Raw genomic sequence first — 27,381 nt, 5'->3', positions numbered from 1 at the left:
ATACATGGAGCGTTATAGGGGCCCCTTAATGTAGGGACCTCGCTGGACTCCATAGAAGGTGTATACATGGAGCGTTATAGGGGCCCCTTAATGTAGGGACCTCTACAGGGGACGTGCCGGACTCTATAGAAGGTGTATACATCTATTGATTTCTCCCTAGGTTTGGCCGGGTACTTGGTGGTACAAGATAAGAGAAGGGCAAAGCAAGGTCAGGTTATGGTTATATGGGGTTTCTTAGCCAATGGGGAGGGGTTTTCTTTGATCCCTTGGCCTGCTGGGAGAGCCTATATATTCAGGTGGAGTCCGGTGATCGATGTTCTGTGCCACCTGGACACTTGCAGAGCAGTCTTGTGGGCCCAGCAGGGAAGCGGGGAGACACTTGCAGAGCAGTCTTGTGGGCCCAGCAGGGAAGCGGGGAGACACTTGCAGAGCAGTCTTGTGGGCCCAGCAGGGAAGCGGAGGGGGGACACTTGTAGAGCAGTCTTGTGGGCCCAGCAGGGAAGCGGAGGGACACTTGCAGAGCAGTCTTGTGGGCCCAGCAGGGAAGCGGAGGGGGGGACACTTGCAGAGCAGTCTTGTGGGCCCAGCAGGGAAGCGGGGGGACACTTGCAGAGCAGTCTTGTGGGCCCAGCAGGGAAGCGGAGGGACACTTGCAGAGCAGTCTTGTGGGCCCAGCAGGGAAGCGGAGGGACACTTGCAGAGCAGTCTTGTGGGCCCAGCAGGGAAGCGGAGGGACACTTGCAGAGCAGTCTTGTGGGCCCAGCAGGGAAGCGGAGGGGGGACACTTGTAGAGCAGTCTTGTGGGCCCAGCAGGGAAGCGGAGGGACACTTGCAGAGCAGTCTTGTGGGCCCAGCAGGGAAGCGGAGGGGGGACACTTGCAGAGCAGTCTTGTGGGCCCAGCAGGGAAGCGGGGGGGACACTTGCAGAGCAGTCTTGTGGGCCCAGCAGGGAAGCGGAGGGACACTTGCAGAGCAGTCTTGTGGGCCCAGCAGGGAAGCGGAGGGACACTTGCAGAGCAGTCTTGTGGGCCCAGCAGGGAAGCGGAGGGACACTTGCAGAGCAGTCTTGTGGGCCCAGCAGGGAAGCGGGGGGACACTTGCAGAGCAGTCTTGTGGGCCCAGCAGGGAAGCGGAGGGACACTTGCAGAGCAGTCTTGTGGGCCCAGCAGGGAAGCGGAGGGGAGACACTTGCAGAGCAGTCTTGTGGGCCCAGCAGGGAAGCGGAGGGGGGACACTTGCAGAGCAGTCTTGTGGGCCCAGCAGGGAAGCGGAGGGGACACCTGAAGAGGACACCACCATGATTGGAGGATCTCCAGGGGTTCAGTGAATCGGAGGGTCTGGTGAGATCCGGGAGGAAGAACTACAAGAAGTGACGGAACTGTTGAAGACGGTTGCCATAGGAGACGGCATTCCTGCACATGGAGACGTGGTGTCCCGCTGTCCTCCTTTCCCTGCACGGCTGTCCTCCTTTCCCTGCACGGCTGTCCTCCTTTCCCTGCATTGCTGTCCTCCTTTCCCTGCACGGCTGTCCTCCTTTCCCTGCACGGCTGTCCTCCTTTCCCTGCACGGCTGTCCTCCTTTCCCTGCACGGCTGTCCTCCTTTCCCTGCACGGCTGTCCTCCTTTTCCTGCACGGCTCTCCTCCTTTCCCTGCACGGCTGTCCTCCTTTCCCTGCACGGCTGTCCTCCTTTCCCTGCACGGCTGTCCTCCTTTCCCTGCATTGCTGTCCTCCTTTCCCTGCATTGCTGTCCTCCTTTCCCTGCACGGCTGTCCTCCTTTCCCTGCACGGCTGTCCTCCTTTCCCTGCATGGCTGTCCTCCTTTCCCTGCACGGCTGTCCTCCTTTCCCTGCACGGCTGTCCTCCTTTCCCTGCATGGCTGTCCTCCTTTCCCTGCACGGCTGTCCTCCTTTCCCTGCACGGCTGTCCTCCTTTCCCTGCACGGCTGTCCTCCTTTCCCTGCAAGGCTGTCCTCCTTTTCCTGCACGGCTCTCCTCCTTTCCCTGCACGGCTGTCCTCCTTTCCCTGCACGGCTGTCCTCCTTTCCCTGCACGGCTGTCCTCCTTTCCCTGCATTGCTGTCCTCCTTTCCCTGCACGGCTGTCCTCCTTTCCCTGCATGGCTGTCCTCCTTTCCCGGAACGGCTGTCCTCCTTTCCCTGCATGGCTGTCCTCCTTTCCCTGCATGGCTGTCCTCCTTTCCCTGCACGGCTGTCCTCCTTTCCCTGCACGGCTGTCCTCCTTTCCCTGCATGGCTGTCCTCCTTTCCCTGCACGGCTGTCCTCCTTTCCCTGCATTGCTGTCCTCCTTTCCCTGCACGGCTCTCCTCCTTTCCATGCACGGCTGTCCTCCTTTCCCTGCACGGCTGTCCTCCTTTCCCTGCACGGCTGTCCTCCTTTCCCTGCACGGCTGTCCTCCTTTCCCTGCACGGCTGTCCTCCTTTCCCTGCACGGCTGTCCTCCTTTCCCTGCACTGCTGTCCTCCTTTCCCTGCAGGGCTGTCCTCCTTTCCCTGCACGGCTGTCCTCCTTTCCCTGCAGGGCTGTCCTCCTTTCCCTGCACGGCTGTCCTCCTTTCCCTGCACGGCTGTCCTCCTTTCCCTGCACGGCTGTCCTCCTTTCCCTGCACGGCTGTCCTCCTTTCCCTGCACGGCTGTCCTCCTTTCCCTGCACGGCTGTCCTCCTTTCCCTGCACGGCTGTCCTCCTTTCCCTGCACGGCTCTCCTCCTTTCCCTGCACGGCTGTCCTCCTTTCCCTGCACGGCTGTCCTCCTTTCCCTGCGCGGCTGTCCTCCTTTCCCTGCGCGGCTGTCCTCCTTTCCCTGCGCGGCTGTCCTCCTTTCCCTGCGCGGCTGTCCTCCTTTCCCTGCACGGCTGTCCTCCTTTCCCTGCACGGCTGTCCTCCTTTCCCTGCATGGCTGTCCTCCTTTCCCTGCACGGCTGTCCTCCTTTCCCTGCGCGGCTGTCCTCCTTTCCCTGCGCGGCTGTCCTCCTTTCCCTGCGCGGCTGTCCTCCTTTCCCAGAACGGCTGTCCTCCTTTCCCTGCACGGCTGTCCTCCTTTCCCTGCAAGGCTGTCCTCCTTTCCCTGCATTGCTGTCCTCCTTTCCCTGCACGGCTGTCCTCCTTTCCCTGCACGGCTGTCCTCCTTTCCCTGCATTGCTGTCCTCCTTTCCCTGCACGGCTGTCCTCCTTTCCCTGCATGGCTGTCCTCCTTTCCCGGAACGGCTGTCCTCCTTTCCCTGCACGGCTGTCCTCCTTTCCCTGCATGGCTGTCCTCCTTTCCCTGCACGGCTGTCCTCCTTTCCCTGCACGGCTGTCCTCCTTTCCCTGCATGGCTGTCCTCCTTTCCCTGCACGGCTGTCCTCCTTTCCCTGCATTGCTGTCCTCCTTTCCCTGCACGGCTCTCCTCCTTTCCATGCACGGCTGTCCTCCTTTCCCTGCACGGCTGTCCTCCTTTCCCTGCACGGCTGTCCTCCTTTCCCTGCACGGCTGTCCTCCTTTCCCTGCACGGCTGTCCTCCTTTCCCTGCACTGCTGTCCTCCTTTCCCTGCAGGGCTGTCCTCCTTTCCCTGCACGGCTGTCCTCCTTTCCCTGCACGGCTGTCCTCCTTTCCCTGCATTGCTGTCCTCCTTTCCCTGCACGGCTGTCCTCCTTTCCCTGCACGGCTCTCCTCCTTTCCCTGCACGGCTGTCCTCCTTTCCCTGCACGGCTGTCCTCCTTTCCCTGCACGGCTGTCCTCCTTTCCCTGCACGGCTGTCCTCCTTTCCCTGCACTGCTGTCCTCCTTTCCCTGCAGGGCTGTCCTCCTTTCCCTGCAGGGCTGTCCTCCTTTCCCTGCACGGCTGTCCTCCTTTCCCTGCACGGCTGTCCTCCTTTCCCTGCATTGCTGTCCTCCTTTCCCTGCACGGCTGTCCTCCTTTCCCTGCATTGCTGTCCTCCTTTCCCTGCACGGCTGTCCTCCTTTCCCTGCACGGCTGTCCTCCTTTCCCTGCACGGCTGTCCTCCTTTCCCTGCGCGGCTGTCCTCCTTTCCCTGCGCGGCTGTCCTCCTTTCCCTGCGCGGCTGTCCTCCTTTCCCTGCGCGGCTGTCCTCCTTTCCCTGCGCGGCTGTCCTCCTTTCCCTGCGCGGCTGTTCTCCTTTCCCTGCGCGGCTGTCCTCCTTTCCCTGCGCGGCTGTCCTCCTTTCCCTGCGCGGCTGTCCTCCTTTCCCTGCACGGCTGTCCTCCTTTCCCTGCATTGCTGTCCTCCTTTCCCGGCACGGCTGTCCTCCTTTCCCTGCATGGCTGTCCTCCTTTCCCGGAACGGCTGTCCTCCTTTCCCTGCGCGGCTGTCCTCCTTTCCCTGCGCGGCTGTCCTCCTTTCCCAGAACGGCTGTCCTCCTTTCCCTGCACGGCTGTCCTCCTTTCCCTGCAAGGCTGTCCTCCTTTCCCTGCACGGCTGTCCTCCTTTCCCTGCACGGCTGTCCTCCTTTCCCTGCAATGCTGTCCTCCTTTCCCTGCACGGCTGTCCTCCTTTCCCTGCACGGCTGTCCTCCTTTCCCTGCACGGCTGTCCTTTCCCTGCACGGCTGTCCTCCTTTCCCTGCACGGCTGTCCTCCTTTCCCTGCACGGCTGTCCTCCTTTCCCTGCACGGCTGTCCTCCTTTCCCTGCACGGCTGTCCTCCTTTCCCTGCACGGCTGTCCTCCTTTCCCTGCATTGCTGTCCTCCTTTCCCTGCACGGCTGTCCTCCTTTCCCTGCACGGCTGTCCTCCTTTCCCTGCACGGCTGTCCTCCTTTCCCTGCACGGCTGTCCTCCTTTCCCTGCACGGCTGTCCTCCTTTCCCTGCACGGCTGTCCTCCTTTCCCTGCACGGCTGTCCTCCTTTCCCTGCATGGCTGTCCTCCTTTCCCTGCACGGCTGTCCTCCTTTCCCTGCACGGCTGTCCTCCTTTCCCTGCACGGCTGTCCTCCTTTCCCTGCACGGCTGTCCTCCTTTCCCTGCACGGCTGTCCTCCTTTCCCTGCACGGCTGTCCTCCTTTCCCTGCACGGCTGTCCTCCTTTCCCTGCATTGCTGTCCTCCTTTCCCTGCACGGCTGTCCTCCTTTCCCTGCACGGCTGTCCTCCTTTCCCTGCACGGCTGTCCTCCTTTCCCTGCATTGCTGTCCTCCTTTCCCTGCACGGCTGTCCTCCTTTCCCTGCATTGCTGTCCTCCTTTCCCTGCACGGCTGTCCTCCTTTCCCTGCACGGCTGTCCTCCTTTCCCTGCACGGCTGTCCTCCTTTCCCTGCACGGCTGTCCTCCTTTCCCTGCACGGCTGTCCTCCTTTCCCTGCACGGCTGTCCTCCTTTCCCTGCATGGCTGTCCTCCTTTCCCGGAACGGCTGTCCTCCTTTCCCGGAACGGCTGTCCTCCTTTCCCGGAACGGCTGTCCTCCTTTCCCTGCACGGCTGTCCTCCTTTCCCTGCATGGCTGTCCTCCTTTCCCTGCATTGCTGTCCTCCTTTCCCTGCACGGCTGTCCTCCTTTCCCTGCATTGCTGTCCTCCTTTCCCTGCACGGCTGTCCTCCTTTCCCTGCACGGCTGTCCTCCTTTCCCTGCACGGCTGTCCTCCTTTCCCTGCACGGCTGTCCTCCTTTCCCTGCACGGCTGTCCTCCTTTCCATGCACGGCTGTCCTCCTTTCCCTGCACGGCTGTCCTCCTTTCCCTGCACGGCTCTCCTCCTTTCCCTGCACGGCTCTCCTCCTTTCCCTGCACGGCTGTCCTCCTTTCCCTGCACGGCTGTCCTCCTTTCCCTGCACGGCTGTCCTCCTTTCCCTGCACGGCTGTCCTCCTTTCCCTGCATGGCTGTCCTCCTTTCCCTGCACGGCTGTCCTCCTTTCCCTGCACGGCTGTCCTCCTTTCCCTGCATTGCTGTCCTCCTTTCCCTGCACGGCTGTCCTCCTTTCCCTGCATGGCTGTCCTCCTTTCCCTGCACGGCTGTCCTCCTTTCCCTGCATTGCTGTCCTCCTTTCCCTGCACGGCTGTCCTCCTTTCCCTGCACGGCTGTCCTCCTTTCCCTGCGCGGCTGTCCTCCTTTCCCTGCACGGCTGTCCTCCTTTCCCTGCACGGCTGTCCTCCTTTCCCTGCACGGCTGTCCTCCTTTCCCTGCATGGCTGTCCTCCTTTCCCGGAACGGCTGTCCTCCTTTCCCTGCACGGCTGTCCTCCTTTCCCTGCATGGCTGTCCTCCTTTCCCTGCACGGCTGTCCTCCTTTCCCTGCACGGCTGTCCTCCTTTCCCTGCACGGCTGTCCTCCTTTCCATGCACGGCTCTCCTCCCTTCCCTGCACGGCTGTCCTCCTTTCCCTGCATGGCTGTCCTCCTTTCCATGCACGGCTCTCCTCCTTTCCCTGCACGGCTGTCCTCCTTTCCCTGCACGGCTGTCCTCCTTTCCCTGCATTGCTGTCCTCCTTTCCCTGCACGGCTGTCCTCCTTTCCCTGCACGGCTGTCCTCCTTTCCCTGCACGGCTGTCCTCCTTTCCCTGCACGGCTGTCCTCCTTTCCCTGCACGGCTGTCCTCCTTTCCCTGCACGGCTGTCCTCCTTTCCCTGCACGGCTGTCCTCCTTTCCCTGCATTGCTGTCCTCCTTTCCCTGCACGGCTGTCCTCCTTTCCCTGCACGGCTGTCCTCCTTTCCCTGCACGGCTGTCCTCCTTTCCCTGCATTGCTGTCCTCCTTTCCCTGCACGGCTGTCCTACCAATCAGGGCCCCCCCTTCCCAAATATCAGCTTGTGGTGTAACGAATCACAGCGCAGTGATTGGACACAAGAGGCGGGATTTATGATTTCTCCAATCACAAGCAGGGGGCGGGGCTTTTGCTCCTCCCGATCAGGACAAGTACTGTCAGTGAGTAAAGCGGTGATGAGGCTCCTTTTTTGGGGGCATCAGATTGGCCCGGGGGGGGGGGGGGTGTCAGTTTCATTCCGGGACATGTGGTCACCCTAGTCCCGGCCCTAACCCCCTCTCCCCCAAAAAGAGAAATAAACTTTCTTTTGCAGGCCAGGTAGAGGAACGTTTTCGGCACCTGACATTGTGGGAGGAGATCACCATTATGGGTGGAGACCCCCATTATGGGTGGAGAGCACCATTGTGGGTGGAGACCCCCCATTGTGGGTGGAGATCACCATTGTGGGTGGAGATCACCATTGTGGGTGGAGAGCACCATTGTGGGTGGAGATCACCATTGTGGGTGGAGAGCACCATTGTGGGTGGAGAGCACCATTGTGGGAGGAGATCCCCATTGTGGGTGGAGATCACCATTGTGGGTGGAGAGCACCATTGTGGGTGGAGATCACCATTGTGGGTGGAGACCCCCATTGTGGGTGGAGACCCCCCATTGTGGGTGGAGAGCACCATTGTGGGTGGAGAGCCCCATTGTGGGTGGAGATCCCCATTGTGGGAGGAGAGCCCCATTGTGGGTGGAGATCACCATTGTGGGTGGAGAGCACCATTGTGGGAGGAGACCCCCATTGTGGATGGAGACCCCCATTGTGGGTGGAGACCCCCCCATTGTGGGTGGAGAGCCCCATTGTGGGTGGAGACCCCCATTGTGGGTGGAGATCACCATTGTGGGTGGAGACCCCCATTGTGGGTGGAGATCCCCATTGTGGGTGGAGACCCCCATTGTGGGTGGAGATCACCATTGTGGGTGGAGACCCCCCATTGTGGGTGGAGAGCACCATTGTGGGTGGAGACCCCCATTGTGGATGGAGACCCCCATTGTGGGTGGAGACCCCCCATTGTGAGTGGAGACCCCCATTGTGGGTGGAGACCACCATTGTGGGTGGAGAGCACCATTGTGGGTGGAGACCCCCATTGTGGATGGAGACCCCCATTGTGGGTGGAGACCCCCCATTGTGGGTGGAGATCACCATTGTGGGTGGAGAGCCCCATTGTGGGTGGAGACCCCCATTGTGGGTGGAGAGCACCATTGTGGATGGAGACCACCATCACTCATCTCTACCTCCAGCCTTGAAGGGGGGGGGAAGGAGCGGACCTTCCATGGCGGGCGGGGGAAGGAGCGGAGCCTTCCATGGCGGGCGGGGGAAGGAGCGGACCCTTCCATGGCGGGCGGGGGAAGGAGCGGACCTTCCATGGCGGGCGGGGGAAGGAGCGGACCTTCCATGGCGGGCGGGGGAAGGAGTGGACCTTCCATGGCGGGCGGGGGAAGGAGCAGACCTTCCATGGCGGGCGGGGGAAGGAGCGGAGCCTTCCATGGCGGGCGGGGGAAGGAGCGGACCTTCCATGGCGGGCGGGGGAAGGAGCGGAGCCTTCCATGACGGGCGGGGGAAGGAGCGGAGCCTTCCATGGCGGGCGGGGGAAGGAGCGGACCTTCCATGGCGGGCGGGGGAAGGAGCAGAGCCTTCCATGGCGGGCGGGGGAAGAAGCGGACCTTCCATGGCGGGCGGGGGAGGGAGCGGACCTTCCATGGCGGGCGGGGGAAGGAGCGGACCTTCCATGGCGGGCGGGGGAAGGAGCAGACCTTCCATGGCGGGCGGGGGAAGGAGCGGAGCCTTCCATGGCGGGCGGGGGAAGGAGCAGACCTTCCATGGCGGGCGGGGGAAGGAGCGGAGCCTTCCATGGCGGGCGGGGGAAGGAGCGGACCTTCCATGGCGGGCGGGGGAAGGAGCGGAGCCTTCCATGGCGGGCGGGGGAAGGAGCGGACCTTCCATGGCGGGCGGGGGAGGGAGCGGACCTTCCATGGCGGGCGGGGGAAGGAGCAGACCTTCCATGGCGGGCGGGGGAAGGAGCGGAGCCTTCCATGGCGGGCGGGGGAGGGAGCGGACCTTCCATGGCGGGGGGGGGAAGGAGCGGACCTTCCATGGCGGGCGGGGGAAGGAGCGGACCTTCCATGGCGGGCGGGGGAAGGAGCAGACCTTCCATGGCGGGCGGGGGAAGGAGCGGAGCCTTCCATGGCGGGCGGGGGAAGGAGCGGACCTTCCATGGCGGGCGGGGGAAGGAGCGGACCTTCCATGGCGGGCGGGGGAAGGAGCGGACCTTCCATGGCGGGCGGGGGAAGGAGCGGAGCCTTCCATGGCGGGCGGGGGAAGGAGCGGACCTTCCATGGCGGGCGGGGGAAGGAGCGGAGCCTTCCATGGCGGGCGGGGGAAGGAGCGGACCTTCCATGGCGGGCGGGGGAAGGAGCGGAGCCTTCCATGGCGGGCGGGGGAAGGAGCGGACCTTCCATGGCGGGCGGGGGAAGGAGCGGACCCTTCCATGGCGGGCGGGGGAAGGAGCGGACCTTCCATGGCGGGCGGGGGAAGGAGCGGACCTTCCATGGCGGGCGGGGGAAGGAGCGGACCTTCCATGGCGGGCGGGGGAAGGAGCGGAGCCTTCCATGGCGGGCGGGGGAAGGAGCGGAGCCTTCCATGGCGGGCGGGGGCAGGAGCGGACCTTCCATGGCGGGCGGGGGAAGGGGCGGACCCTTCCATGGCGGGCGGGGGAAGGAGCGGACCTTCCATGGCGGGCGGGGGAAGGAGCGGACCTTCCATGGCGGGCGGGGGAAGGAGCGGACCTTCCATGGCGGGCGGGGGAAGGAGGGGAATCTTCCATGGCGGGCGGGGGAAGGAGCGGACCTTCCATGGCGGGCGGGGGAAGGAGCGGAGCCTTCCATGGCGGGCGGGGGAAGGAGCGGACCTTCCATGGCGGGCGGGGGAAGGAGGGGAGCCTTCCATGGCGGGCGGGGGAAGGAGCGGAGCCTTCCATGGCGGGTGGGGGAAGGAGCGGACCTTCCATGGCGGGCGGGGGAAGGAGCGAAGCCTTCCATGGCGGGCGGGGGAAGGAGCGGACCTTCCATGGCGGGCGGGGGAAGGAGCGGACCTTCCATGGCGGGCGGGGGAAGGAGGGGAACCTTCCATGGCGGGCGGGGGAAGGAGGGGAACCTTCCATGGCGGGCGGGGGAAGGAGCGGACCTTCCATGGCGGGCGGGGGAAGGAGCGGAGCCTTCCATGGCGGGCGGGGGAAGGAGCGGACCTTCCATGGCGGGCGGGGGAAGGAGCGGACCTTCCATGGCGGGCGGGGGAAGGAGCGGACCTTCCATGGCGGGCGGGGGAAGGAGCGGACCTTCCATGGCGGGCGGGGGAAGGAGCGAAGCCTTCCATGGCGGGCGGGGGAAGGAGCGGACCTTCCATGGCGGGCGGGGGAAGGAGCGGACCTTCCATGGCGGGCGGGGGGAGGAGCGGACCTTCCATGGCGGGCGGGGGAAGGAGGGGAACCTTCCATGGCGGGCGGGGGAAGGAGGGGAACCTTCCATGGCGGGCGGGGGAAGGAGCGGACCTTCCATGGCGGGCGGGGGAAGGAGCGGAGCCTTCCATGGCGGGCGGGGGAAGGAGCGGACCTTCCATGGCGGGCGGGGGCAGGAGCGGACCTTCCATGGCGGGCGGGGGAAGGAGCGGACCTTCCATGGCGGGCGGGGGAAGGAGGGGAGCCTTCCATGGCGGGCGGGGGAAGGAGCGGAGCCTTCCATGGCGGGTGGGGGAAGGAGCGGACCTTCCATGGCGGGCGGGGGGAAGGAGCGAAGCCTTCCATGGCGGGCGGGGGGGGGGCGGACCTTCCATGGCGGGCGGGGGAAGGAGCGGACCTTCCATGGCGGGCGGGGGGAAGGAGCGGAGCCTTCCATGGCGGGCGGGGGGAAGGAGCGGAGCCTTCCATGGCGGGCGGGGGAAGGAGCGGACCCTTCCATGGCGGGCGGGGGAAGGAGCGGACCTTCCATGGCGGGCGGGGGAAGGAGCGGACCCTTCCATGGCGGGCGGGGGAAGGAGCGGACCTTCCATGGCGGGCGGGGGAAGGAGCGGACCTTCCATGGCGGGCTGGGGAAAGAGCGGACCTTCCATGGCGGGCGGGGGAAGGAGGGGAGCCTTCCATGGCGGGCGGGGGAAGGAGCGGAGCCTTCCATGGCGGGTGGGGGAAGGAGCGGACCTTCCATGGCGGGCGGGGGGAAGGAGCGAAGCCTTCCATGGCGGGCGGGGGAAGGAGCGGACCTTCCATGGCGGGCGGGGGAAGGGGGGGAACCTTCCATGGCGGGCGGGGGAAGGAGGGGAACCTTCCATGGCGGGCGGGGGAAGGAGCGGACCTTCCATGGCGGGCGGGGGAAGGAGCGGAGCCTTCCATGGCGGGCGGGGGAAGGAGCGGACCTTCCATGGCGGGCGGGGGAAGGAGCGGACCTTCCATGGCGGGCGGGGGAAGGAGCGGACCTTCCATGGCGGGCGGGGGAAGGAGGGGAGCCTTCCATGGCGGGCGGGGGAAGGAGCGGAGCCTTCCATGGCGGGTGGGGGAAGGAGCGGACCTTCCATGGCGGGCGGGGGGAAGGAGCGAAGCCTTCCGTGGCGGGCGGGGGAAGGAGGGGAGCCTTCCATGGCGGGTGGGGGAAGGAGCGGACCTTCCATGGCGGGCGGGGGGAAGGAGCGGAGCCTTCCAGGGCGGGTGGGGGAAGGAGCGGACCTTCCATGGCGGGCGGGGGAAGGAGCGGACCTTCCATGGCGGGCGGGGGAAGGAGCGGACCCTTCCATGGCGGGCGGGGGAAGGAGCGGACCTTCCATGGCGGGCGGGGGAAGGAGCGGACCTTCCATGGCGGGCGGGGGAAGGAGCGGACCTTCCATGGCGGGCGGGGGAAGGAGGGGAGCCTTCCATGGCGGGCGGGGGAAGGAGCGGAGCCTTCCATGGCGGGTGGGGGAAGGAGCGGACCTTCCATGGCGGGCGGGGGGAAGGAGCGAAGCCTTCCATGGCGGGCGGGGGAAGGAGCGGACCTTCCATGGCGGGCGGGGGAAGGAGGGGAACCTTCCATGGCGGGCGGGGGAAGGAGGGGAACCTTCCATGGCGGGCGGGGGAAGGAGGGGAACCTTCCATGGCGGGCGGGGGAAGGAGCGGACCTTCCATGGCGGGCGGGGGAAGGAGCGGAGCCTTCCATGGCGGGCGGGGGAAGGAGCGGACCTTCCATGGCGGGCGGGGGAAGGAGGGGAGCCTTCCATGGCGGGCGGGGGAAGGAGCGGACCTTCCATGGCGGGCGGGGGAAGGAGCGGACCTTCCATGGCGGGCGGGGGAAGGAGGGGAGCCTTCCATGGCGGGCGGGGGAAGGAGCGGAGCCTTCCATGGCGGGTGGGGGAAGGAGCGGACCTTCCATGGCGGGCGGGGGGAAGGAGCGAAGCCTTCCATGGCGGGCGGGGGAAGGAGGGGAGCCTTCCATGGCGGGTGGGGGAAGGAGCGGACCTTCCATGGCGGGCGGGGGGAAGGAGCGGAGCCTTCCATGGCGGGTGGGGGAAGGAGCGGACCTTCCATGGCGGGCGGGGGAAGGAGCGGACCTTCCATGGCGGGCGGGGGAAGGGAGCCCGTGGTCAGGCGCTCGTGTTCCAGCACTTTCCCGTCTGTCAGCGCCGTGGCTTTATTGTCCTCGGCTTGTCTTTGTTCACACAAGACGGACACGCTCAATTTCCCAGCCCTGTGCCAGCAAACATCCTGGCATCACGCCCACGGACAGCGCAGGCCGAATGGCGCCACCATACTTAGAACAATATTGAATGTTTTACATCATGTGGGCCGGGGATTACTTTACAAATCCATGAAGTAACAGAGGATCAGCGTTCCCAATTCTCCGGCAGGAAGAGACATTCGTTCCAGCGCAGCGGCCAGCGGGCCATACAAGAGGAAAGCATGGAAGGGCTCTGGCTGAGCCCCGATGGAAGCCTCTCTATGGAAACCTCCCGATGGAAGCCTCTCTATGGAAGCCTCCCGATGGAAGCCTCTCTATGGAAGCCTCTCTATGGAAGCCTCCCGATGGAAGCCTCTCTATGGAAGCCTCCCGATGGAAACCTCCCGATGGAATCCTCTCTATGGAAGCCTCTCTATGGAAGCCTCCCGATGGAAGCCTCTCTATGGAAGCCTCTCTATGGAAGCCTCCCGATGGAAACCTCCCGATGGAAGCCTCTCTATGGAAACCTCCCGATGGAAGCCTCTCTATGGAAACCTTCCGATGGAAACCTCTCTATGGAAACCTCCCGATGGAAGCCTCTCTATGGAAACCTCCCTATGGAAGCCTCTCTATGGAATCCTCTCTATGGAAGCCTCTCTATGGAAGCCTCCCGATGGAAACCTCCCGATGGAAGCCTCTCTATGGAAACCTTCCGATGGAAACCTCTCTATGGAAACCTCCTGATGGAAGCCTCTCTATGGAAACCTCCCGATGGAAGCCTCTCTATGGAAACCTTCCGATGGAAACCTCTCTATGGAAACCTCCCGATGGAAGCCTCTCTATGGAAGCCTCCCGATGGAAGCCTCTCTATGGAAACCTCCCTATGGAATCCTCCCGATGGAAGCCTCTCTATGGAATCCTCTCTATGGAAGCCTCTCTATGGAATCCTCACTATGGAAGCCTCTCTATGGAAACCTCCCTATGGAAACCTCCCTATGGAAGCCTCTCTATGGAAGCCTCCCGATGGAAGCCTCTCTATGGCCTCCAACCCCCACCCAGAACACCTCAATCTTCACAAACCATCCCCAACGATGGCCTCCAACCCCCACCCAGAACATCTCAATCATTCCAAACCATCCCCAACAATGGCCTCCAACCCCCACCCAGAACACCTCAATCACCCAGAACCATCCCCAACAATGGCCTCCAACCTCCAACCAGAACATCTCAATCACACAGAATCATCCCCAACGATCGCCGTCAACCCCAACTCAGAACACATCCATCATCCAGAACCACCCCCAACAATGGCCTCCAACCCCCACCCAGAACACCTCAATCACCCAGAACCATCCCCAACAATGGCCTCCAACCCCCACCCAGAACACCTCAATCACCCAGAACCATCCCCAACAATGGCCTCCAACCTCCAACCAGAACACCTCAATCACACAGAATCATCCCCAACGATCGCCTCCAACCCCAACTCAGAACACATCCATCATCCAGAACCGTCCCCAACAATGGCCTCCAACCCCCACCCAGAACACCTCAATCACCCAGAACCATCCCCAACAATGGCCTCCAACCCCCACCCAGAACACCTCAATCACCCAGAACCATCCCCAACAATGGCCTCCAACCTCCAACCAGAACACCTCAATCACCCAGAATCATCCCCAACGATCGCCTCCAACCTCAACTCAGAACACATCCATCATCCAGAACCACCCCCAACAATGGCCTCCAACCCCCACCCAGAACACCTCAATCACCCAGAATCATCCCCAACGATCGCCTCCAACCCCAACTCAGAACACATCCATCATCCAGAACCATCCCCAACAATGGCCTCCAACCCCCACCCAGAACACCTCAATCACCCAGAACCACCCCCAACAATGGCCTCCAACCCCCACCCAGAACACCTCAATCATCCAGAACTCCTCTGTCTGTGGTGGTCGCTCGTCATTCTGTCCTCTAGGAGTGTCAGGTGACCCCAGGGTGTTGTCAGTATAAGGTTGGGGGAGGGTAATATCCAATAAGCAGCCGTGGTGTGTCCAGCCTCACTGTAGCCGTATTATTGCGGTGACCTCTGACCTCACCATCACTAATGGGACCGGCAGCTGTGTGTTGGTTTGGCCGGTGAGGACGATGATTAGAAGATCAGTGACTACAACAGGTGTCACCAGGCACATGGCGCAGTGTTGTGGTGGGGGAGGGGAGAACCTGTCATGTCATCCACGATGGGACCATCCTTCCAGCAGGCGGGACAGACAGGCGGCACCGGTGAAGCCCGATATCTCCCACTTCCCAAAAGTCCACCGTCTGCACCTTCTGAATCAAATGCTGGAAACCTGACCGGGGGGACCCCAAATTATGTATAGAACCCCAGAGATGAGGGCACCCCAAATTATGTATGGAACCCCAGAGATGAGGGCACCCCAAATTATGTATGGAACCCCAGAGATGAGGGCACCCCAAACTATGTATGGAACCCCAGAGATGAGGGCACCCCAAACTATACATGGAACCCCAGAGATGAGGGCACCCCAAACTGTACATGGAACCCCAGAGATGAGGGAACCCCAAACTATACATTGAACCCCAGAGAGGAGCGCACCCCAAACTATACATGGAACCCCAGAGATGAGGGAACCCCAAACTATACATTGAACCCCAGAGATGAGGGCACCCCAAACTATGTATGGAACCCTAGAGATGAGGGCACCCCAATGTATGGAACCCCAAAGATGAGGGCACCCAAAATATACACAGAACCCCAGAGAGATGAGGGCACCCCAAACTATGTATGAAACCCCAGAGACGAGGGCACCCCAAACTATACATTGAACCCCAGAGATGAGGGCACCCCAAACTATACATGAAACCCCAAAGACGAGGGCACTCCAAACAATACATGGCACCCCAGAGAGGAGGGCACTCCAAACTATGTATGGAACCCTAGAGATGAGGGCACCCCAAACTAAGGATGGAACCCCAAAGATGAGGGCACCCAAACTATTTATGGAGCCCCAGAGATGAGGGCACCACAAACTATACAAGAAACCCCAGAGACGAGGGCACTCAAATACATGGAAGCCCAAAGATGAGGGCACCCAAACTATACACAGAACCCCCCCAGAGATGAGAGTACCCCAAACTATGTATGAAACCCCAGAAATTAGGGCACCCCAAACTATGTATGGAACCCTGAAGATGAGGGCACCCCAAACTATGTATGGAACCCCAGAGATGAGGGCACCCCAAAGATGAGGGCATCTAAACTATACACAGAACCCCAGAGAGATGAGAGCACCCCAAACTATGTATGAAACCCCAGAAATGAGGGCACTCCAAACTATGTATGGAACCCTGAAGATGAGGGCATCCTAAACTATACATGGAACCCCAGAGATGAGGGCACCCCAAACTATTTATGGAGCCCCAGAGATGAGGGCACTCCAAACTATACATGGAACCCTGGAGATACACCCCAAACTATAGGAATGAGGGGCACCCCAAACTATTAATGAAACCCTGGAGATGAGGGGCACCCAAAACTATATGCAGAACCCCAGAGATAAGGGCACCCCAAGCTATACATAAAACCCCAGAGACAAGGGCACTCCAAACAATACATGGAACCCCAGAGATGAGGGCACCCCAAACTATGTATGGAACCGCAGAGATGAGGGCACCCCAAACTATGTATGGAACCCCAGAGATGAGGGCAACCCCAAACTATACACAGAACCCCAGAGAGATGAGGGCGCCCCAAACTATGTATGAAACCTCAGAGATCAGGGCGACCCAAACTATACACAGTATCCCAGAGAGATGAGGGCACCCCAAACTATATGAAACCCCAGAGATCAGGGCGCCCCAAACTATGTATGAAACCCCAGAGATGAGGGCACCCCAAACTATGTAGGAAACCCCAGAGATGAGGGCACCCCAAACTATACACAGAACCCCAGAGAGATGAGGGCACCCCAAACTATGTATGAAACCCCAGAGATGAGGGCACCCCAAACTATACACAGAACCCCAGAGAGATGAGGGCACCCCAAACTATGTATGAAACCCCAGAGATGAGGGCACCCCAAAGTATGTATGGAATCCCTCAGATGAGGGCATCACAAACTATGTATTTAAACCCCAGAGATGAGGGCACCCCAAACTATACACAGAACCCCAGAGAGATGAGGGCACCCCAAACTATGTATGAAACCCCAGAGATGAGGGCACCCCAAACTATACACAGAACCCCAGAGAGATGAGGGCACCCCAAACTATGTATGAAACCCCAGAGATAAGGGCACCCCAAAGTATGTATGGAATCCCACAGATAAGGGCACCTCAAACTAGGTATGAAACCCCAGAGATGAGGGCGCCCCAAACTATGTATGAAACCCCAGAGATGAGGACACCTCAAACTATGTAGGAAACCCCAGAGATCAGGGCGCCCCAAACTATACACAGAGTCCCAGAGAGATGAGGGCACCCAAACTATGTATGAAACCTCAGAGATCAGGGCGCCCCAAACTATGTATGGAACCTCAGAGATGAGGGCACCCCAAACTATACACAGAATCCCAGAGAGATGAGGGCACCCCAAACTATGTATGAAACCCCAGAGATGAGGGCACCCCAAACTATACACAGAGTCCCAGAGAGATGAGGGCACCCAAACTATGTATGGAACCTCAGAGATGAGGGCACCCCAAACTATACACAGAACCCCAGAGAAGTGAGGTCCGCCCAAACTACACAAAGCTCCACCCTCCTCTATTTAATGTCTGAACAGAAGAAAAGTCTCCTTCCCTCGGCCATCTTTGGCGAATTCTCCGGGAAGAAATGATAATGGCCCGCAGCCTGTTCCCGTCATAAAATGATAATGCCGGTGACCTTTCCCTGGGATCACTCGGAGTGTAAGATATTTTATATCCATTCCAGGCGGAGCGCAAAGAATTTCACGTCCTATTTACAGCTCTGAATCATAATACACCAGCAGAAACCCGAGCCACAGCGCCGAGCCACAGCGCCCGGCCTGCCAAAGCCCCTTCCAGTCCATTCCTTCTATTTATAAGACATTTTACTGCTTTCTGAATGTGAAAGGGGAAGCGAGCCCCGGAGATGAGGGGAATCGCAATACAGGGCGTCACCCAATCATTTCTTTATTGGAGTTACAAAAGACAAATGCTCCCCACATTCAGTGAAGCGTCCCACACCATAAGGATCCCCCACCTAACCCAAGCATCCCACACCATAGGATTCCCCACCTAACCCAAGCATTCCACACCATAAGGATCCCCCACCTAACCCAACCATCCCACACCATAAGGATACCCCACCTAACCCAAGCATCCCACACCATAAGGATCCCCCATCTAACCCAAGCATCCCACACCATAAGGATCCCCCACCTAACCCAATCATCCCACACCATAAGGATACCCCACCTAACCCAAGCATTCCACACCATAAGGATCCCCCACCTAACCCAAGCATCCCACACCATAGGATTCCCCACCTAACCCAAGCATCCCACACCATAGGGATCCCCCACCTAACCCAAGCATCCCACACCATAGGATTCCCCACCTAACCCAAGCATCCCACACCATAAGGATACCCCACCTAACCCAAGCATTCCACACCATAAGGATCCCCCACCTAACCCAAGCATCCCACACCATAGGATTCCCCACCTAACCCAAGCATCCCACACCATAGGGTTCCCCCATCTAACCCAAGCATCCCACACCATAAGGATCCCCCACCTAACCCAAGCATCCCACACCATAGGATTCCCCACCTAACCCAAGCATCCCACACCATAAGGATCCCCGACCTAACCCAAGCATTCCACACCATAAGGATCCCCCACCTAACCCAAGCATCCCACACCATAAGGATCCCCCACCTAACCCAAGCATCCCACACCATAAGGATCCCCCACCTAACCCAAGCATCCCACACCATAGGGTTCCCCCATCTAACCCAAGCATCCCACACCATAAGGATCCCCCACCTAACCCAAGCATCCCATACCAAGGATCCCCCACCTAACCCAAGCATCCCACACCATAAGGATCCCCCACCTAACCCAAGCATCCTACACCATAAGGATCCCCTACATAACCCAAGCATCCCATACCAAGGATCCCCCACCTAACCCAAGCATCCCACACCATAGGGATCCCCCACCTAACCCAACCATCCCACACCATAGGGATCCCCCACCTAACCCAAGCATCCCACACCATAAGGATCCCCCACCTAACCAAAGCATCCCACACCATAAGGATCCCCCACCTAAACCAAGCATCCCACACCATAAGGATCCCCCACCTAACCCAAGCATCCCACACCATAAGGATCCCCCACCTAACCCAAGCATACCATACCAAGGATCCCCCACCTAACCCAAGCATCCCACACCATAAGGATCCCCCACCTAACCCAAGCATCCCACACCATAGGGTTCCCCACCTAACCCAATCATCCCACACCATAGGGTTCCCCCATCTAACCCAAGCATCCCACACCATAAGGTTCCCCCACCTAACCCAAGCATCCCACACCATAAGGATCCCCCACCTAACCCAAGCATCCCACACCATAAGGTTCCCCCACCTAACCCAAGCATCCCACACCATAAGGATCCCCCACCTAACCCAAGCATCCCACACCATAGGGTTCCCCCATCTAACCCAAGCATCCCACACCATAGGATTCCCCACCTAACCCAAGCATCCCACACCATAAGGATCCCCCACCTAACCCAAGCATTCCACACCATAAGGATCCCCCACCTAACCCAAGCATCCCACACCATAAGGATCCCCCACCTAACCCAAGCATCCCACACCATAAGGATCCCCCACCTAACCCAAGCATCCCACACCATAGGGTTCCCCCATCTAACCCAAGCATCCCACACCATAAGGATCCCCCACCTAACCCAAGCATCCCATACCAAGGATCCCCCACCTAACCCAAGCATCCCACACCATAAGGATCCCCCACCTAACCCAAGCATCCCACACCATAAGGATCCCCCACCTAACCCAAGCATCCCATACCAAGGATCCCCCACCTAACCCAAGCATCCCACACCATAGGGATCCCCCACCTAACCCAACCATCCCACACCATAGGGATCCCCCACCTAACCCAAGCATCCCACACCATAAGGATCCCCCACCTAACCAAAGCATCCCACACCATAAGGATCCCCCACCTAACCCAAGCATCCCACACCATAAGGATCCCCCACCTAACCCAAGCATCCCACACCATAAGGATCCCCCACCTAACCCAAGCATACCATACCAAGGATCCCCCACCTAACCCAAGCATCCCACACCATAAGGATCCCCCACCTAACCCAAGCATCCCACACCATAAGGATCCCCCACCTAACCCAAGCATCCCACACCATAAGGACCCCCCACCTAACCCAAGCATCCCACACCATAGGGATCCCCCACCTAACCCAAGCATCCCACACCATAGGGATCCCCCACCTAACCCAAGCATCCCACACCATAGGGATCCCCCACCTAACCCAAGCATCCCACACCATAGGGATCCCCCACCTAACCCAAGCATCCCACACCATAAGGATCCCCCACCTAACCCAAGCATCCCACACCATAAGGATCCCCCACCTAACCCAAGCATCCCATACCAAGGATCCCCCACCTAACCCAAGCATCGCACACCATAAGGATCCCCCCCCTAACCCAAGCATCCCACACCATAAGGATCCCCCACCTAACCCAAGCATCCCACACCATAGGGTTCCCCCATCTAACCCAAGCATCCCACACCATAAGGATCCCCCACCTAACCCAAGCATCCCATACCAAGGATCCCCCACCTAACCCAAGCATCCCACACCATAAGGATCCCCCACCTAACCCAAGCATCCCACACCATAAGGATCCCCCACCTAACCCAAGCATCCCACACCATAAGGATCCCCCATCTAACCCAAGCATCCCACACCATAAGGATCCCCCATCTAACCCAAGCATCCCACACCATAGGGTTCCCCACCTAACCCAAGCATCCCACACCATAGGGTTCCCCACCTAACCCAAGCATCCCACACCATAGGGATCCCCCACCTAACCCAAGCATCCCACCCATAGGGATCCCCCCACCTAACCCAAGCATCCCACACCATAAGGATCCCCCACCTAACCCAATCATCCCATACCAAGGATCCCCCACCTAACCCAAGCATTCCATACCATAAGGATCCCCCACCTAACCCAAGCATCCCATACCAAGGATCCCCCACCTAACCCAAGCATCCCACACCATAAGGATCCCCCACCTAACCCAAGCATCCCACACCATAAGGATCCCCCACCTAACCCAAGCATCCCACACCATAAGGATCCCCCATCTAACCCAAGCATCCCACACCATAAGGATCCCCCATCTAACCCAAGCATCCCACACCATAGGGTTCCCCACCTAACCCAAGCATCCCACCCATAGGGATCCCCCCACCTAACCCAAGCATCCCACACCATAAGGATCCCCCACCTAACCCAGTCATTCTGCACAACTGGGTTCCCCACCTAACCCAAGCATCCCACACCATAGGGTTCCCCCACCTAACCCAAGCATCCCACACCATAAGGATCCCCCACCTAACCCAACCATCCCACACTATAGGGTTCCCCCATCTAACTCAAGCATCCCACACCATAGGGTTCCCCCACCTAACCCAAACATCCCACACCATAGGGTTCCCCCATCTAACTCAAGCATCCCACACCATAGGGTTCCCCCATCTAACCCAAGCATCCCACACCATAGGGTTCCCCCATCTAACCCAAGCATCCCACAACATAGGATTCCCCCATCTATTCCAAGCATCCCACACCATAGGGTTCCCCTATCTAACCCAAGCATCCCACACCATAGGGTCCCCTATCTTACCCAAGCATCCCACACCATAGGATTCCCCCATCTAACCCAAGCATCCCACACCATAGGGTTCCCCCATCTAACCCAAGCATCCCACACCATAGGGTTCCTCTATCTAACCCAAGCATCCCACACCATAGGGTTCCCCTATCTAACCCAAGCATCCCACACCATAGGATTCCCCCATCTTACCCAAGCATCCCACACCATAGGGTTACCCTATCTAACCCAAGCATCCCACACCATAGGGTTCCCCTATCTTACCCAAGCATCCCACACCATAGGGTTCCCCTATCTAACCCAACCATACCACACCATAGGGTTCCCCTATCTTACTCAAGCATCCCACACCATAAGGATCCCCCATCTAACCCAACCATACCACACCATAAGGATCCCCCACCTAACCCAAGCATCCCACACCATAGGGTTCCCCCATCTAACCCAAGCATCCCACACCATAAGGATCCCCCACCTAACCCAAGCATCCCATACCATAAGGATCCCCCACCTAACCCAAGCATCCCACACCATAAGGATCCCCCACCTAACCCAAGCATCCCACACCATAAGGATCCCCCACCTAACCCAAGCATCCCACACCATAAGGATCCCCCACCTAACCCAAGCATCCCACACCATAGGGTTCCCCCATCTAACCCAAGCATCCCACACCATAGGATTCCCCCATCTAACCCAAGCATCCCACACCATAGGATCCCCGCCCTAACCCAAGCATCCCACACCATAAGGATCCCCCACCTAACCCAATCATCCCACACCATAAGGATCCCCCACCTAACCCAAGCATCCCACACCATAGGGTTCCCCCATCTAACCCAAGCATCCCACACCATAGGATTCCCCCACCAAACCCAATCATCCCACACCATAGGGTTCCCCCATCTAACCCAAGCATCTCACACCATAGGGTTCCCCCATCTAACCCAAGCATCCCACACCATAGGGTCCCCTATCTTACCCAAGCATCCCACACCATAGGATTCCCCCATCTAACCCAAGCATCCCACACCATAGGGTTCCCCCATCTAACCCAAGCATCCCACACCATAGGATTCCCCCATCTATTCCAAGCATCCCACACCATAGGGTTCCCCCATCTAACCCAAGCATCCCACACCATAGGATTCCCCCACCTAACCCAATCATCCCACACCATAGGGTTCCCCCATCTAACCCAAGCATCTCACACCATAGGGTTCCCCCATCTAACCCAAGTATCCCACACCATAGGGTCCCCTATCTTACCCAAGCATCCCACACCATAGGATTCCCCCATCTATTCCAAGCATCCCACACCATAGGATTCCCCCACCTAACCCAATCATCCCACACCATAAGGATCCCCCACCTAACCCAATCATCCCACACCATAAGGATCCCCCACCTAACCCAAGCATTCCACACCATAAGGATCCCCCACCTAACCCAATCATCCCACACCAAAAGGATCCCCCACCTAACCCAAGCATTCCACACCATAAGGATCCCCCACCTAACCCAATCATCCCACACCATAAGGATCCGCCACCTAACCCAAGCATCCCACACCATAAGGATCCCCCACCTAACCCAATCATCCCACACCATAAGGATACCCCACCTAACCCAAGCATTCCACACCATAAGGATCCCCCACCTAACCCAAGCATTCCATACCATAAGGATCCCCCACCTAACCCAACCATCCCACACCATAGGGTTCCCCCACCTAACCCAAGCATCCCACACCATAAGGATCCCCCACCTAACCCAACCATCCCACACCAAAGGGTTCCCCCATCTAACCCAAGCATCCCACACCATAGGGTTCCCCCATCTAACCCAAGCATCCCACACCATAGGGTTCCAACATCTAACCCAAGCATCCCACACCATAGGATTCCCCCATCTATTCCAAGCATCCCTCACCATAGGGTTCCCCTATCTAACCCAAGCATCCCACACCATAGGATTCCCCCATCTAACCCAAGCATCCCACACCATAGGGTTCCCCTATCTAACCCAAGCATCCCACACCATAGGGTTCCCCTATCTTACCCAAGCATCCCACACCATAGGGTTCCCCTATCTAACCCAACCATACCACACCATAGGGTTCCCCTATCTTACTCAAGCATCCCACACCATAGGGTTCCCCCATCTAACCCAAGCATCCCACACCATAGGGTTCCTCTATCTAACCCAAGCATCCCACACCATAGGGTTCCCCCATCTAACCCAACCATCCCACACCATAGGATTCCCCCATCTATTCCAAGCATCCCACACCATAGGATTCCCCTACCTAACCCAATCATCCCACACCATAAGGATCCCCCTCCTAACCCAAGCATTCCACACCATAAGGATCCCCCACCTAACCCAATCATCCCACACCATAAGGATCCCCCACCTAACCCAAGCATCCCACACCATAAGGATCCCCCACCTAACCCAAGCATCCCACACCATAAGGATCCCCCACCTAACCCAAGCATACCATAAAAAGGATCCCCCACCTAACCCAAGCATCCCACACCATAAGGATCCCCCACCTAACCCAAGCATCCCACACCATAAGGATCCCCCACCTAACCCAAGCATCCCACACCATAAGGACCCCCCACCTAACCCAAGCATCCCACACCATAGGGATCCCCCACCTAACCCAAGCATCCCACACCATAGGGATCCCCCACCTAACCCAAGCATCCCACACCATAGGGATCCCCCACCTAACCCAAGCATCCCACACCATAGGGATCCCCCACCTAACCCAAGCATCCCACACCATAAGGATCCCCCACCTAACCCAAGCATCCCACACCATAGGGTTCCCCACCTAACCCAAGCATCCCACACCATAGGGTTCCCCACCTAACCCAAGCATCCCACACCATAGGGATCCCCCACCTAACCCAAGCATCCCACCCATAGGGATCCCCCCACCTAACCCAAGCATCCCACACCATAAGGATCCCCCACCTAACCCAATCATCCCATACCAAGGATCCCCCACCTAACCCAAGCATTCCATACCATAAGGATCCCCCACCTAACCCAAGCATCCCATACCAAGGATCCCCCACCTAACCCAAGCATCCCACACCATAAGGATCCCCCACCTAACCCAAGCATCCCACACCATAAGGATCCCCCATCTAACCCAAGCATCCCACACCATAAGGATCCCCCATCTAACCCAAGCATCCCACACCATAGGGTTCCCCACCTAACCCAAGCATCCCACCCATAGGGATCCCCCCACCTAACCCAAGCATCCCACACCATAAGGATCCCCCACCTAACCCAAGCATCCCACACCATAGGGTTCCCTCACCTAACCCAGTCATTCTGCACAACTGGGTTCCCCACCTAACCCAAGCATCCCACACCATAGGGTTCCCCCACCTAACCCAAGCATCCCACACCATAAGGATCCCCCACCTAACCCAACCATCCCACACTATAGGGTTCCCCCATCTAACTCAAGCATCCCACACCATAGGGTTCCCCCACCTAACCCAACCATCCCACACCATAGGGTTCCCCCATCTAACTCAAGCATCCCACACCATAGGGTTCCCCCATCTAACCCAAGCATCCCACACCATAGGGTTCCCCCATCTAACCCAAGCATCCCACACCATAGGGTTCCCCCATCTAACCCAAGCATCCCACAACATAGGATTCCCCCATCTATTCCAAGCATCCCACACCATAGGGTTCCCCTATCTAACCCAAGCATCCCACACCATAGGGTCCCCTATCTTACCCAAGCATCCCACACCATAGGATTCCCCCATCTAACCCAAGCATCCCACACCATAGGGTTCCCCCATCTAACCCAAGCATCCCACACCATAGGGTTCCTCTATCTAACCCAAGCATCCCACACCATAGGGTTCCCCTATCTAACCCAAGCATCCCACACCATAGGATTCCCCCATCTTACCCAAGCATCCCACACCATAGGGTTACCCTATCTAACCCAAGCATCCCACACCATAGGGTTCCCCTATCTTACCCAAGCATCCCACACCATAGGGTTCCCCTATCTAACCCAACCATACCACACCATAGGGTTCCCCTATCTTACTCAAGCATCCCACACCATAAGGATCCCCCATCTAACCCAACCATACCACACCATAAGGATCCCCCACCTAACCCAAGCATCCCACACCATAAGGATCCCCCATCTAACCCAAGCATCCCACACCATAAGGATCCCCCATCTAACCCAAGCATCCCACACCATAAGGATCCCCCACCTAACCCAAGCATCCCATACCATAAGGATCCCCCACCTAACCCAAGCATCCCACACCATAAGGATCCCCCACCTAACCCAAGCATCCCACACCATAAGGATCCCCCACCTAACCCAAGCATCCCACACCATAAGGATCCCCCACCTAACCCAAGCATCCCACACCATAGGGTTCCCCCATCTAACCCAAGCATCCCACACCATAGGATTCCCCCATCTAACCCAAGCATCCCACACCATAGGATCCCCGCCCTAACCCAAGCATCCCACACCATAAGGATCCCCCACCTAACCCAATCATCCCACACCATAAGGATCCCCCACCTAACCCAAGCATCCCACACCATAGGGTTCCCCCATCTAACCCAAGCATCCCACACCATAGGATTCCCCCACCAAACCCAATCATCCCACACCATAGGGTTCCCCCATCTAACCCAAGCATCCCACACCATAGGGTTCCCCCATCTAACCCAAGCATCCCACACCATAGGGTCCCCTATCTTACCCAAGCATCCCACACCATAGGATTCCCCCATCTAACCCAAGCATCCCACACCATAGGGTTCCCCCATCTAACCCAAGCATCCCACACCATAGGATTCCCCCATCTATTCCAAGCATCCCACACCATAGGGTTCCCCCATCTAACCCAAGCATCCCACACCATAGGATTCCCCCACCTAACCCAATCATCCCACACCATAGGGTTCCCCCATCTAACCCAAGCATCTCACACCATAGGGTTCCCCCATCTAACCCAAGTATCCCACACCATAGGGTCCCCTATCTTACCCAAGCATCCCACACCATAGGATTCCCCCATCTATTCCAAGCATCCCACACCATAGGATTCCCCAACCTAACCCAATCATCCCACACCATAAGGATCCCCCACCTAACCCAATCATCCCACACCATAAGGATCCCCCACCTAACCCAAGCATTCCACACCATAAGGATCCCCCACCTAACCCAATCATCCCACACCAAAAGGATCCCCCACCTAACCCAAGCATTCCACACCATAAGGATCCCCCACCTAACCCAATCATCCCACACCATAAGGATCCGCCACCTAACCCAAGCATCCCACACCATAAGGATCCCCCACCTAACCCAATCATCCCACACCATAAGGATACCCCACCTAACCCAAGCATTCCACACCATAAGGATCCCCCACCTAACCCAAGCATTCCATACCATAAGGATCCCCCACCTAACCCAACCATCCCACACCATAGGGTTCCCCCACCTAACCCAAGCATCCCACACCATAAGGATCCCCCACCTAACCCAACCATCCCACACCATAGGGTTCCCCCATCTAACCCAAGCATCCCACACCATAGGGTTCCCCCATCTAACCCAAGCATCCCACACCATAGGGTTCCAACATCTAACCCAAGCATCCCACACCATAGGATTCCCCCATCTATTCCAAGCATCCCTCACCATAGGGTTCCCCTATCTAACCCAAGCATCCCACACCATAGGATTCCCCCATCTAACCCAAGCATCCCACACCATAGGGTTCCCCTATCTAACCCAAGCATCCCACACCATAGGGTTCCCCTATCTTACCCAAGCATCCCACACCATAGGGTTCCCCTATCTAACCCAACCATACCACACCATAGGGTTCCCCTATCTTACTCAAGCATCCCACACCATAGGGTTCCCCCATCTAACCCAAGCATCCCACACCATAGGGTTCCTCTATCTAACCCAAGCATCCCAC

General features: G+C 58.9%; 1 protein-coding gene across 1 annotated transcript; it reads left to right on the top strand.

The window, feature by feature from the left end:
* Positions 1-13,429: 13,429 nt before the first annotated feature.
* On the top strand, positions 13,430-14,425 carry LOC120922034 (proline-rich protein 2-like). The gene has a single exon (XM_040334572.1). The coding sequence runs from the start codon at positions 13,430-13,432 to the stop codon at positions 14,423-14,425; it is 996 nt and encodes a 331-aa protein (XP_040190506.1).
* The last annotated feature ends 12,956 nt before the right edge of the window (positions 14,426-27,381 follow it).

The sequence above is a fragment of the Rana temporaria genome, unplaced genomic scaffold, assembly GCF_905171775.1.
Source record: "Rana temporaria unplaced genomic scaffold, aRanTem1.1, whole genome shotgun sequence".
Lineage (NCBI taxonomy): Eukaryota > Metazoa > Chordata > Amphibia > Anura > Ranidae > Rana > Rana temporaria.
This window is presented reverse-complemented; position numbering and strand designations above follow the sequence as displayed.

Excerpts from the sequence above, each read along its gene's own strand:
- LOC120922034 (XM_040334572.1), top strand. The coding sequence starts at position 13,430 with ATGGAAGCCTCTCTATGGCCTCCAACCCCCACCCAGAACACCTCAATC.